General features: G+C 38.4%; 1 protein-coding gene across 1 annotated transcript in view; it reads left to right on the top strand.

The window, feature by feature from the left end:
- Positions 1-13,428, top strand: part of ibtk (inhibitor of Bruton agammaglobulinemia tyrosine kinase) — a 135,136-nt gene extending 121,708 nt beyond the window's left edge. Inside the window, exons 27-28 of the mRNA XM_039747832.1 lie at positions 592-724; positions 12,653-13,428. Of these exons, the coding sequence (XP_039603766.1) occupies positions 592-724; positions 12,653-12,778 (259 nt within the window). The 3' untranslated portion in view covers positions 12,779-13,428. The remainder of the gene's footprint in view (positions 1-591; positions 725-12,652) is intronic.
- Positions 13,429-13,993: the final 565 nt, after the last annotated feature.

The following is a 13,993-nucleotide window of genomic DNA, read 5'->3' as shown; positions in this document are numbered from 1 at the left end:
TGGTATGATTTGTAGACCCAATGTTATGAAAATCATTGTGCAACATCACATTATTTTTTAGTTATTTTGTGTTATGTCTAATGTGTTATATCTTTCCAGTGAGAACCAAATAACAGCTTTTAACAAATCATAGAAAAACTTCAATAAATTTGTAGGACTTTAGGTTCACTTAATTAGGTTAATTATTATCATCATACTATAATCTGAAATGGATATGTATTGTTTTACAGTAGCCCAGGTCATCTTCATTTTTAGAGTTAGTTGGACTCCTTAGATACAGTAATTGTTCTTATTTGAAAGACTTGTATTCCAGTTCTAGGTAGGTTATCAATAACTTACGCTAGTTAGGAATTAGATCTTCTGGTAACGTTTATTGTCTCATGCACAGTGCTAGCAAATTAATGACATAAACTCTGATATTGACAATATAATGTAGATTAATCCTCTAGCCCATTCCCTATATTTTTAATTGTTACATGCAGATGCTTCAGATATTGTAGGCAAATCAAAAATATGTAGGCAGCATAATAAATATTTTGTATTTTTTTGCACATATTTAATTATTTGCTCCATTTTTCACTAAACTTTTAGGCCCTGGCAGTTAACTGCAGTGAATAATCTCTCTGGAGATGGCCCAATGAAGTTCGCTGCCATTTTAGAGCAAGAGCAGCAGCAAGAGGCTGCTTTGATAAAGAGCAGAGAAAAGCCACTGGCTTTGATCCAGGTAAGCAGTTTTTTTTCTGATTGATTTGTTTTAAAACATTTTATGAAAACAATGTTAAAAGCAATACTTTTCAAAAATAAGTATATTATTTCTTATTATGTCATCCAAGATTACAAATACAAAATTTCGATGTGGGCACAAATGTAGAACCAATTTTTTGAGCAGGTCATGGCATGCATTGATGACAGCATTAATCAAACTAAGGAAACTACAGTATGTTACATAAAAAGACTAATAATTTCAAATGTTCTAAATGGATCAGATATATGCCTCTATCAACAATAGGGAAACACCTTTGCCATGGAGGTTGGAATGGTTTCAGATTTCACAGATTCAGATTAATTTTATTTCTGTGTTGACCTGATGACTATACAAATATCATTGTGAACAGTAGTGATGTGCTAACCTTGCAGAGTTCATTCTGCCATGAATTTAGAGAAATTGTGGAAATATTTGTGAGATTCATGAACTCTGAGAAATTCATTGAATTCAATGGGGAAGTAGGAAGTGAACTTTGGGTGGATTATAATGGTGCAGTGGTCTTTTAAGTGTCCGTGACAGCTAGGGAATAGTCTGCCAACTATGCTGGACTGATTATGGTGGCCAAATATGTGATGTGAACTGTGAGGCAACTGTGCTAACTAACCACTGCATCACCATACTCATACCAAAAGATGCAGACATAATACTACAAGCAAATGACAACAAATGGTCATAGACTAGTGATTAGTAAATAAAATATAGAATATTGTGCTTATAGACTCTTGGTGGCACACATTGACCTTCCACAAAGCAGTGGCTTGTTTCATTGTTTGATGCAGCTACAATCTCTGTTTTGTTTCCAGTTTATTTGTGGAGATGCTTTCATCAAGAAGAAACACCTTGTAAATAATAATAAATGTTTTGTTTTTATTTCACAGTGTGTGGGCTTGTTTAAGGTTTGCTTTAGTATAGCTGGGCACATGGCTAATTTACATGCATAATTAGCCATGTGGTGCTATGCTGCCAGCACACAGGAATCAGTGGAATACACTCACCTAAAGGATTATTAGGAACACCTGTTCAATTTCTCATTAATGCAATTATCTAATCAACCAATCACATGGCAGTTGCTTCAATGCATTTAGGGGTGTGGTCCTGGTCAAGACAATCTCCTGAACTCCAAACTGAATGTCAGAAAGGGAAAGAGAGGTGATTTAAGCAATTTTGAGCGTGGCATGGTTGTTGGTGCCAGACGGGCTGGTCTGAGTATTTCACAATCTGCTCAGTTACTGGGATTTTCACGCACAACCATTTCTAGGGTTTACAAAGAATGGTGTGAAAAGGGAAAAACATCCAGTATGCGGCAGTCCTGTGGGCGAAAATGCCTTGTTGATGCTAGAGGTCAGAGGAGAATGGGCCGACTGATTCAAGCTGATAGAAGAGCAACTTTGACTGAAATAACCACTTGTTACAACCGAGGTATGCAGCAAAGCATTTGTGAAGCCACAACACGCACAACCTTGAGGCGGATGGGCTACAACAGCAGAAGACCCCACCGGGTACCACTCATCTCCACTACAAATAGGAAAAAGAGGCTACAATTTGCACGAGCTCACCAAAATTGGACAGTTGAAGACTGGAAAAATGTTGCCTGGTCTGATGAGTCTCGATTTCTGTTGAGACATTCAAATGGTAGAGTCAGAATGTGGCGTAAACAGAATGAGAACATGGATCCATCATGCCTTGTTTCCACTGTGCAGGCTGGTGGTGGTGGTGTAATGGTGTGGGGGATGTTTTCTTGGCACACTTTAGGCCTCGTAGTGCTAATTGGGCATCGTTTAAATGCCACGGGCTACCTGAGCATTGTTTCTGACCATGTCCATCCCTTCATGACCACCATGTACCCATCCTCTGATGGCTACTTCCAGCAGGATAATGCACCATTTCACAAAGCTCGAATCATTTCAAATTGGTTTCTTGAACATGACAATGAGTCACTGTACTAAAATGGCCCCCACAGTCACCAGATCTCAACCCAATAGAGCATCTTTGGGATGTGGTGGAATGGGAGTTTCGTGCCCTGGATGTGCATCCCACAAATCTCCATCAACTGCAAGATGCTATCCTATTAATATGGGCCAATATTTCTAAAGAATGCTTTCAGCACCTTGTTGAATCAATGCCACGTAGAATTAAGGAAGTTTGAAGGCGAAAGGGGGTCAAACACCGTATTAGTATGGTGTTCCTAATAATTCTTTAGGTGAGTGTATGTCTAGTGGCAGTATTCATAACATTTTCACTATGGTCAAATATTGTATCCCTCAGATGAAAATACTGCAGGTTTTTTTTTTTTTTTAAATGCATGCACAATGGAAATCCAGGGATGTTGAAACAACCAAGAGTAGAAGAGTGGGGGTTTCCTCTTGGTGAAATGAGTGCTATTAGAGATGGGAATATATTATACAGCAATGCCAAGGGCAATAAGGAATTTATTTTCTTTGTGTGTTTGTGACTTAGTGATGGGGATGTCGACTGTGATCTTACAGTAAGCACATGTGAAAGTTCTTGGTTGCTACAACTCTGATGTCTTGCTTGACTTGCAAAGCATCATCAGGCACTTGCAGGAAAAATAATGTTCATCTAATCTGGTCACACTGTGAATTTCCAAGGTTATTAATAAACACATTGTATTTGTTGCAAAAAACACTTTGGTGAATTTCACCAGCAAACACTTGTGAACAGTTAGTAACTCTAGCCTTTCTAAACAGCAGTGATACTGCTTGTCATTTTTTGCTTTTGGTGCTTATGTTATATGCCATTGTAAGTGACCTGTTTTTAAGTTGCTTCTAAACTCCATTGCAAGTGTTATTCTGTCTGTGGTTTTTACACAGCTTGGTGTCCTTCTGCATCCTCATAGTAGTTTTTCTGTCAGTTTCTTTGCTCTCTTTTAACCAAATTTTAGTGTAAGTTATTTATGATAAGACATGCAGCAAAAATGTAAAAAAAATATTTGGAAGGTGGTCATTGGATAATAGTTGGACAGGAGAAAAATATAGCATAATTAAAACAACAAAGAGCTGGGAGGACCAATTGAATAGTTACAGATTCACATGGGAGTATTAATTTATCATAAAAGGTTTTGTAAATTGAGATTAGATGTAGCCTGTGATTGTAGGTGAGAAAAATGGCTTTCCATACCATCACTCTGGTGTATATTATACTCTCAAACACACTTGATTTATTTCAGGTGCACAAGGAGGCAAAACCTTTCCCAGCAGCATTGAGCACAGAGGCAGCAGTCTGTCCTGATAAATGTGCTGGACCATTAGAGTCAGTGGGCATTATATTTAAAACACACAGCACTGAGTTGTGATGTTGAAAAAAAAACTAAAATAGCTCATTGCAGCATGCAACTTATAGATGGGGGAAGGCAAGTTCAGAATTTACAAATCACCTCTCAGATATGCGAGGACGAAGTTCCTCTGTAATATGAGCCATGAACACTCTTCTTTCACTGTGGCCCCCGTGCATGCCTTGCACAGTACATGTGCGTTGATTCTGCTGCACTGAATAAGCTCACACCTTCTGGTGCACGATGTCAACGCAGCACAGAGAAAAAAAAGAAAGAGACAAATATATGGGACACTAATGCAATATTTCTTTTTCTTCTCCGTGCTGCGTTGACATCTTACTAGAAAAGTCAATGGAAAAAGAAAAGGAGGATGCAACATCGACATCATAAATCGTAAGGTGCATACTAATTCTTTGTGAGCAGGAACACTCAATAAATCTGAATAAAAAAAATAAAGTGACAGTGAGATACGAAGAAGGCAGATTCACCAGCATTTTTGTGTCAGCTTTTATCCCTCCAAATCAGAGAATTTCCAGTTCCACTGCCTCAAAAAACCACTCACATCTACAGTTATTCCCAGTTTCAAATAAAAACTAACAGCATCAGATCTCTAGGGCAGTAGTATGTATCATGATGGTGAGTGAGAGAATTAAAAGTAAAAAAAAAATACAGTAACTTTTACCAGTACTATAAATGTACACGGTCTGTTACAGACGCAAACCAAATGTATGTGTGTACTGTATAATAACAATAAGGGCAGCTCACTACTGAAAATGGCAAATATAGGAGGCAGTGGGGATCGAACCAGGGACTCTTGATTACAAGTCAGCAAATCTTGCCGCTATGCCACGGAAGCTGTCGTATCATCCTTGAACCTTTTGTGAAAGTGTTTATTTGATCTTTAGACTTCAGGCTTCACACATTCTATAGTTTATGCCTACATTTTGTAACATTTATTACTCAAATATGAAAAAGTTTCTGTTTTAACAATGTGTTTACACAGATTACTGTAGAAACGAAACACACATAAAATGCGTGTGTTCCAAATAACGATTTATTATTTACACTCTAAAGCTCCAGCAGATAATCAAACAAGGCATGAGCTGGGAGAAGTTTGTGCACGTTCTAAGTCAGTGGCTAGGGATGGAATAGCTTGCTGCTTGTCTTAATCGGCACATTTACAGGGCAAAAGATGCTGACGAAGAGGTGCGAACGGATTTAAGGTGGGCCGTATTTACGAGTTTTCTCGTAGGCTCTGGTAAATCTAGTGCTAAGCAGCCCCTGTTCTGTCTGCATCCTTACTGTGCTTTCTCTCTCTTCATGATAAAAAGTAGTTTATATATTCTCTTGCCCCCAAGCTGTCAAATAAGGTTTCCTTCATTATTAAAACTGCTCCCAGAGTTCTTCCTGTACCATCCTAAACATTTTGCCGATTTCTTTACTTTTCTGCACTATTTTCTCATTTGGCTAAAACTTGTTACATGCAGTATGTAAAGATGCCTAACATACAATTAGCACTTTGAAACAGAGACAAAGTTCAATCCCTGAAACAAGTGTTGCAAATACATATTGCAGTTAATAAAAAATATTACTTGTCTGCTGTAAGGAACTTATTATGTATACTATTTTCTGATGTTTTCAAGACACCTACTTTACAAACAACATTTTGTGCATAATAGCCAACCAGTGTTACCATATGGAGATACCTAAGTATTAAGTGTTGGGGGTCCTGTACCTTAAATTCAATATCATTCTGTCTTCTTTGCGTGTGTTTATTTTTTAAACCAAGGGTAAATGTTGCCACATTTATTATTTTTCTTCGTACTACTAGTGTCTGTAAAAGGAAATGAAAATGCTGTTGTTGCACTGGCTCATATAGATTAGAGCATTTAATTCTTTAGTGTGGGAGTAAAGACTTAAGTCCATAGTGCTAAGGACAGTCTTTTTGTGTAGCACTGGGCACTATGTATGACATCTGTTTCACCTGTCAGAGGAACAATTACATAGGAACCAGGTAGAAAAAAAGCAAAAAAATGTGTAATAGGAGCCATGAAAGTGGACATTAAGTTGTATCTAAATTTAAATCAAAACAAGCTTATCTTATATAGCAGGTAAGGTGCTTGTGTAGATCTACAATCTTGTGGTTTAAAGACAAGTCAGGAATGTCTCTGTGAGGCATTTCTAAACAACATAAGATTTCAAGATCATTAGTTCAGACATTTGTTGGTATGTTCAAGTTATTTGGAACTGCTGACACTTTGCTAATGTCAGTTTGAAGACCCAAACTTTCACCCTCAGCTAAGAAGAAGTTGGTTCAGACTGTCAGATCCACAATCCAAGAATCAAAGAGAAAAATGTCTGCCATTAACTAGAAGTTGCTGGAACACCAGTGTCACTGTGAAGCAAGTTTTTCATCGCCATGGAATAAGAGTCTGCCATCCAAGAGTGAAGCACCTGCTCCAACATCAACACTTTGGACAAACAAAAAACCTTCTGAAGGAAACTTTTTTTATGGTCAAATGAGACAAATAGATGAGGTGTTTGGCTACAGTGACCAGAGGCATGATTGGAGAAGAAAACATGAGGCATTGTTCCCCGGTAATACTGTGTCAGCTGTCAAGCATGGAGGTGGTAGTATTATGCTCGGGGGCTGTTCTGCTTCGAGTGGAATTGGTGCCTTGCACAAAGTGGATGAAGTAATGAAGAATGGGGACTACCTCGGAATTCTTCAGTATTACCTCAAACCATAAGCTAAAAGGTTGAAACTTAGACAGAGTTGGGTGTTCCAACAGAACAGTGACACTAACATGAACCCTATTGAAAATATGTGGGCTATGCTCAAAAGTCACATCTGTGCTAGGAAATCAATACATTTTCTTGGACTCTACCAGTTCTGCCAAGAAGAATGGTCACATATCCAACCACAATTCTGCCAGAAGCATGTTGATGGCTACCAGAAGCATGTTGATGGCTACCAGAAGCATGTGATCAAGATGAAATGTGCTATGAGAATTTTAACCAAATACTTGTTGTGTTATATGTATATGTTTCACCTTGTATGTATAACTAGCAGAATACCCGCGCTTCGCAGCGGAGAAGTAGTGTGTTAAAGAAATAATGAAAAAGAAAAGGAAACATTTTCAAAATAACGTAACACGATTGTCAATGTAATTGTGTTGTCATTGTCATGAGTGTTGCTGGCATATATATATATATATATATATATATATATATATATATATATATCGGTATACGAAAAAGCCAGTTTCCCTTGCCTGCCTGAGCTGAGCAGAGAGAGAGAGAGAGAGTGAGCAAGGCGGCGAGCGTGCTGCTGGGGAGGGAAGGAGGAGATTGCTGCACGTGTTGGCTTGCACTTACTGGCTGCAGATAGGCAGGCAAACCATCCCCCCAGTTCCATGTGCCTGCTGGGGAGGGGGAGGGGGAGATTGCTGCACGTGTTTGCCTGCCTATCTGCAGGCTGTACGTGCAAGCGCACCATCCCCCCACCACAGGCAGGCTGAGAGAGAAAGCGAGCGAGCCGCTGCTGCAAGAGCTCTGTTCATTGTTCTCCTTCCATTGGCTTCTAAGCAAGTGAAGAGTGGTGAGAAGAAAGTTTTGAAGAAAATTGAAATCGAAGTAAAGAAAAAAATTACAAGAGGTGGAAAAACTGTTTACCAGTTTACTCATTTACCAATTTGAGAACCCTCGTGCTTTCAAGCAGCATAATGCAAACAAAGCCAGACTGCCAGTAATGTGGAGGGCAAACACGAAGGGTTGGGTCACAAGAACTTCATTTTTGGAATGGCTGCATGAGGCTTTCACTCCCACCAGCTAAAAGCACCAGAAACCCAAGAAATCACAAGAGAGAAAAAACCTGAAGGAAAACACTTCATGACAGAACTCGACTCATGCAAGGTTAGTTTTCTTGGTGGTTTTTGTATTACGGATTTTTCAAAAGTTAATTTTTCAGTTCATAATGCGATTTGTTGCAATGTTACTTTTCTCTTTTTTCAAATGTTAGCTTTTTTCCCTGTGCTTAAAACTCATGAAAGTGTTTACAAATGGAGTTTTTCATAGCACGATTAGGTGCAATGCTGCTTTTCTCTTTTTTCAAATGTTCCTTTTTTCCGCTGTGCTTAAAGCTCATTTTATAAAAAGTGTTTACAGCGATTGGAATGTAAGGCTAAAATACAGTGATCTTGTTACAGTACTTTTTTGGTTGCTTGTGAGTTGGTTTTTGCATGCACTTCGGATTTGTTCTAATGTTTCTTTTTTTCTGCTGTGCTTAAAATTCATTTTAAAAAAAAATGCTGCACGTGCTACAGAGAGATTAGAGAGCGCGAGAGAGCTCGGGCAGCTGACAGGGAGGGGATGGGGGAGGATAGCGGGTGGATGGTGTGTGTGTGTGTGTGTGTGTACACAGAGAGAGAGAGAGCGCTCCAGCCAGCCTGCTCCTGTAGCTGAGGGAGGATGGGCTTTGGTGGTGTGTGTGCTACAGAGAGAGAGAGAGAGGGGGGGGGAGAGAGAGAGCGCGAGCTAGCCAGCTCGTGTAGCTGAGCAGGGAGCCTGGGTGTTTTGTGTCAGTGTTATTCAATGATTTTACATTAGTTTACTATTACACTGTGCATTCTATGGTGTAATTAACTATATTTGTGCTTAATCTTTACATATATTTACATATTTACATACAGTTTGTACAGTCTGGAACGGATTAATTGTATTTACATACAATCCTATAGGTGAAACTGCTTCGGTTCCACGTTCAAATCGTGATGTATAAAACCTTCACTTGGCGTAAAGCCACGCACTTTTCCACAGTACCTCATACCTTGTTGTACGCAAGTTCTCCGCTCTTTTTTGCAGACTGGTGGCACCCAGCATCAAAGCAATGCTACTGTTCCTCTGTGGTTACTCCTTATTTTCCTGACGCGACTTTATAAATACACTGAAATTAACCGCATATTGTTTATTAGTGTAATGCATCTGATTGTAATTAACTTGTAACAATATAATGGTCTAGGGAATAGCCATAGTATTCCAAATACCATAACTGCTTTAGCGTTGTTACTCTCACTGCACCACCACCTTCTTTCAGCTGCTCCCGTTAGGAGTTGCCACAGCGGATCATCTTTTTCCATATTACTCTCACTGCACCACTCGGAGTATTTATATCACTGTGTGTGAATCACAGCAGCAGCTGACCGGAAAGAGAATTATCGGTATACGGCATTAAGCACACTCTGTCTCAGCCACAGCAAAATGTTTCAAAGCCTTTCCTGTACGGACCTCGTGGTTCAGAAACAGTTTCATCCCAAGAACTATAAACTTACTCAATCAATTGCTCCTTGTAGAACTGTTTGTACTTATAAGTACAATTACTTCACTGTAAACTTGCACTACAGTTATAATATTGCACAACCTGAGACACTTTATAAAGTGCGCATTTAAATATGATGATGATATCATTTTTAAGATGAAATGCAGCAAAATATGTTTATTATATTATACAGGTAAAACTTAACTTCATTTAAATAATCAATATTCTTCACTGGAACTGGCGTGAAGGATTGAATAATTAAACATGTACTATGAAGATAGTTCAGTGTTCCTTAAACGTTTTGAAGACTCTGCGCTCTAAGCTTACAGATGGCTTAACATCTATTACAGAGCCGATTGTGTGGCAATTGGTTACTTGTAGAAAGAAAAGCAAGGACTGCAGGGTCGGCCACGCCAATATATATCTATACTAATAAAAGGCTAAGACCTCACTCACTGACTCATCACTAATTTTCCAACTTCACGTGTAGGTGGAAGGCTGAAATTTGGCAGACTCATTCCTTACAGCTTACTTACAAAAGTTCGGCAGGTTTCATTTCGAAATTCTACGTGTAATGGTCATAACTGGAACTTACTTTCGACCATATATACGGCCATAGCCTGCAGCTCGGTCGCCGTGTGAGGCGGATTTGCGTCCTGCATCATCACACCTCCTACGTAATTGAGTGCCTGCCCATATAAGGTAAATATTCGTGGGTGAAGGACTGTGCTTATACAAACGAAGATGAGATGGTCTAGTGTTTGGCACAAACTCGGTGAAAGTGCAAGAGAAACTTTTAACTGCAGTGTCTTAGCTAACATTGAATAAAGCCGTGGACATTGCAAGACCACACAAGAGAGGGCTCACGTGAACTGACTGTGAACGCAGTACTTCGAGAACAAGGAAGAGCTCCAAAGAGCGCTGAACAAAAAACGCATTACACAATTGAGAAGGCAACAAAAGAATATGAAGCGAGTGACGCATACAAGCATATTCATAAGTGCAGCTACTGCGGAAACAAAGCACGGTGTAAACCATAAGTTTAAGTTTATAGACACACTGCCGCTGGCGTTTTGTCATGCCCACAACAAATACAATATTCGCGAGATACAAGTTTAATGAGAAGACACGAGGTATAAATGAGACTGTTATTTTTAAAATGTTTCCTTTTCTTTTTCATAACTTCTTTAACACACTGCTGAGAAGCGCGGGTATTTTGCTAGTTGAATATAAAACAGAAAGAGAAAATAACGACATAGCTAAAAATGAAGCGGCCAGTTTTGATAGAAGTTAAACGCTTGTGTCATGGGCATGAGGCGGCTGTGCATTGTTCGCAATGGACGTGGCCACCCATTGGCATAAGATACCATATTGACATTGGCAGACGAAGGAACCACCGATTCTTTCTCTGCCCAGTACCACCACAAGCCCAGAGCCGCCCATGAGTACTGCTGCAATAAATGATTTCATCGAAGGTCGCGCACAATCACTGCGCCGTGAAACCCATGTTTAATAACGTGCTTTAACTCCTGTCATCATGAAAATGATATCACATGTACATCTCAGTATTTTAGTTATTCAGAGAGCTGTAATATCACGAATGTAATGGATTCTGTGTCCTGTCGGAGGAAGAGAGACGGTTTAAGAAGCACGTAGTGATTCACACACATAAAGCATACAAAACAAAGCATTTAACATGCTACTTTAATTACGATGTGATTTGATAAACTGGTTAATTAAACGATTTTAAGATGACGTTTATGATGTTCTACTTTAATGAGAAAATAAACTACTTGATTAAAATGGAAATTTCGAGATTGAAGTTGACATTTCGTGCTTTTTCCCCACTGTAAGCATTTTTTTTCTCTGTACCCTAAAAAGCTTTCATATGACACTCAGACGGTGGGCTACAACTCGCCATTTCACGGCGACTTTGATATCTGAGCTTTCAAGTTTCTCCAACACGCTATGTCACTCGATCAACTTCCTTTTGTTGATTATACCACGGTTTATTTGAACAAATAGTATGTTTTCCTTTGCCTCCACTTGGTATTCGCTGAAATTCTTATATTTTCCCCCGTGCTTTTCCCATTGTCTTTTCACAGAAGGCTGAGCTAAAGGGCAATTTATATTGATTTGCATATTCAAAGAGGCATAATTCTGGGAGGAGTTGGGGCAGGACATAAGGCACATGCACGAGCGTTACTTTTCACGCTGACCAGGATTTATGTAGCGGAAGTACGTGGAAGTTGGAGTATGCACAGATTCCTGCATCTGGATTTTTCTGTGCGTAAGCACATTTCGGCTTTTGTGCTTACATCATGTTATAGTGCGAATTCTAAGGAAGGAGTTATGCATGAGGCCCCTGGACTTTAAAATAATTTAATTGTAACTTCTGTGAAAATTAAAATATACAGTGCATTCATTCATTTTGAAGGTTTAGCATTTTATGGTAGTACAGGCATGGATATTTTAGTTTGGGTTGTGACCATACATTTAATGCTAGTTTTGGCTGCTGTGAAATGGCAAAATGTAGTTATTGCATGTACCTGATTTAGTAACAGAGTCACATATGAATATTCAGCATTTGAAAGTTGTGATCTCTTCAGAGCCATACCTGTGTTTTGGAAATATTGGCTAATTTAAATAATTTACTGAATGCAAAAACATTTCATGCACCGTTATGAAATCAACCTTATAAAGTGGAGCATACGTGTAAAATTTTATGTCTAATTCTTTAAATTATATAATTTTATTTTTAAGTTTTTAATTTATTTCTTCAAATGAATTAGGTGAGCAGGACGGAAGAGCTTGTTGGGTTGAATGTCCTGCTCTTGTTACAGTTGTTCTAATGATCCAGTCTATAAGATGACGTCCTCTAGGAACAACCAGAATCTCTCATCAGATGGCTCCCTTCAGTTTGTGTTTTAAAAATACTAGATAAACAGAGCGTTCTGTGTCTATAAATATTTATTGCTGATTGAAGTATTCAATCATGAAATTCAGTGCATAGTTGCAAATTAAATTTGAATTTGACAAATGTTGGCATCCCAAATTCATGACTGTTGCTTATGTATTGTGCATTTTTAAGGTGTGAATGTTTGCAGGAATATCAACTTCCAAGCCAGTCTGTGTATTTTATTCACCATATTATTACTGCTATTTCTTCAGTCAGAAAATTGTTTATTCCACTGATGTAATGAATGGAGGGGAAAAAAAAATATTATGTTGAAAATTCCCTTCAGATTGTGTTTTTTGTTTTTTTCTTTTTTTTCAGATTGAGGAAAGTGCTATTCAAGATTTACTAACACATTACAAAGCCTTTGGAAATCCTGATGAGTTAATTCTTGTGGAACGAGCCTTACAATATCCTATAGCAACGCCAACATGGAACAAGCGCTGAGCTTTACATGAAGATGATGCAAGATGACATTAAGAAGAAATCAAATAGCACTCGTACATCTTGACATTTGTTCTGAATTATTTTTTTTTCTTTAAAGTGGAATAGCACAATGTGCGTTTAATTCATATCTACAAAAATAGATACTTTTGAAAAATTATATAATTTATATTTTCGGATAGAATGTGACAGTAACGCATACTTTACTCCATGCCCTAAATCCTAAAATTTATTAATAGTTATTAACTTAACAGATTGTTAAATTAAATGGAAAAGAAGATGCTGTTACAGTAAAAGGATTAATTCTGCCTTCAGGCTGTGTTCTGCTATGTGTCTTCACTAGACAGTATACGTTTTTTGTTTTTGTTTTGTTTTGCTTGGGGTTGTTTTGTTTGCTCATGATTACAAGCAAGTGCTTTTTCCCTTTTTTCCCAGCAATTGGATAATTTCAGCCCAATTTAACCATTTGGCTTGCTGAATTTAAATCCATTGTTTTCATTTTGTTTATAACAAGGTTGCATTTTAGTTAAACAAAAACATACGGCATACTTCTGTCCTATAAGGTATATGTGAAGAAAAGCTTGTTTTGGGCTCTCAGCCGGTGAAATATTTTGTAGTCCTGAAGCAATAAAGAACACAAATGCATAGTCAAATGTGTTTTGAGAATTTAATTACCATTAATAAATCATTCAGTTGCCCTTTTATCTGAACCTGCATCTTCTACAAAGTTGTGGACTGTCCTGGCAGCACCAGGCTCAAAACACAGGCAAACCTTGGATGGGTGTCACTCTCACTAGTTTTAAGCTGTCATTGCATGAGATGTTCACTTTAGTGTCTGTTACAAAACTGGACTGTTTGAAGAAAAAAAAAATGAAAGGAACACTTTTTAATCAGAGTATAGCATCAAGTCAGTGAAACTTCTAGGATGTTGATCTGGTCAGTTAAGTAGCAGAGGGGGTTGTTAATCAGTTTCAGCTGCTTTGGCTTTAATGAATTTAAACAACAGGTGCACTAGTGGGGCAACAATGAGACAATCCCCAAAACAGGGATGGTTTAACTGGTGTAGGCCACTGAGAGTTTTCCCTCCTCATCTTTTCTAACTGTTTTTTCACTAGTTTTGCATTTGGCTACGGCCAGTGTCACTACTGGTAGCACGAGGTGATACCTGGACCATACTGAGGTTGCACAGGTAGTCCAACTTCTCCAGAATGGCACATC

The sequence above is a fragment of the Polypterus senegalus genome, chromosome 3, assembly GCF_016835505.1.
Source record: "Polypterus senegalus isolate Bchr_013 chromosome 3, ASM1683550v1, whole genome shotgun sequence".
In the NCBI taxonomy this organism is placed as follows: Eukaryota; Metazoa; Chordata; class Cladistia; order Polypteriformes; family Polypteridae; genus Polypterus; species Polypterus senegalus.
This window is presented reverse-complemented; position numbering and strand designations above follow the sequence as displayed.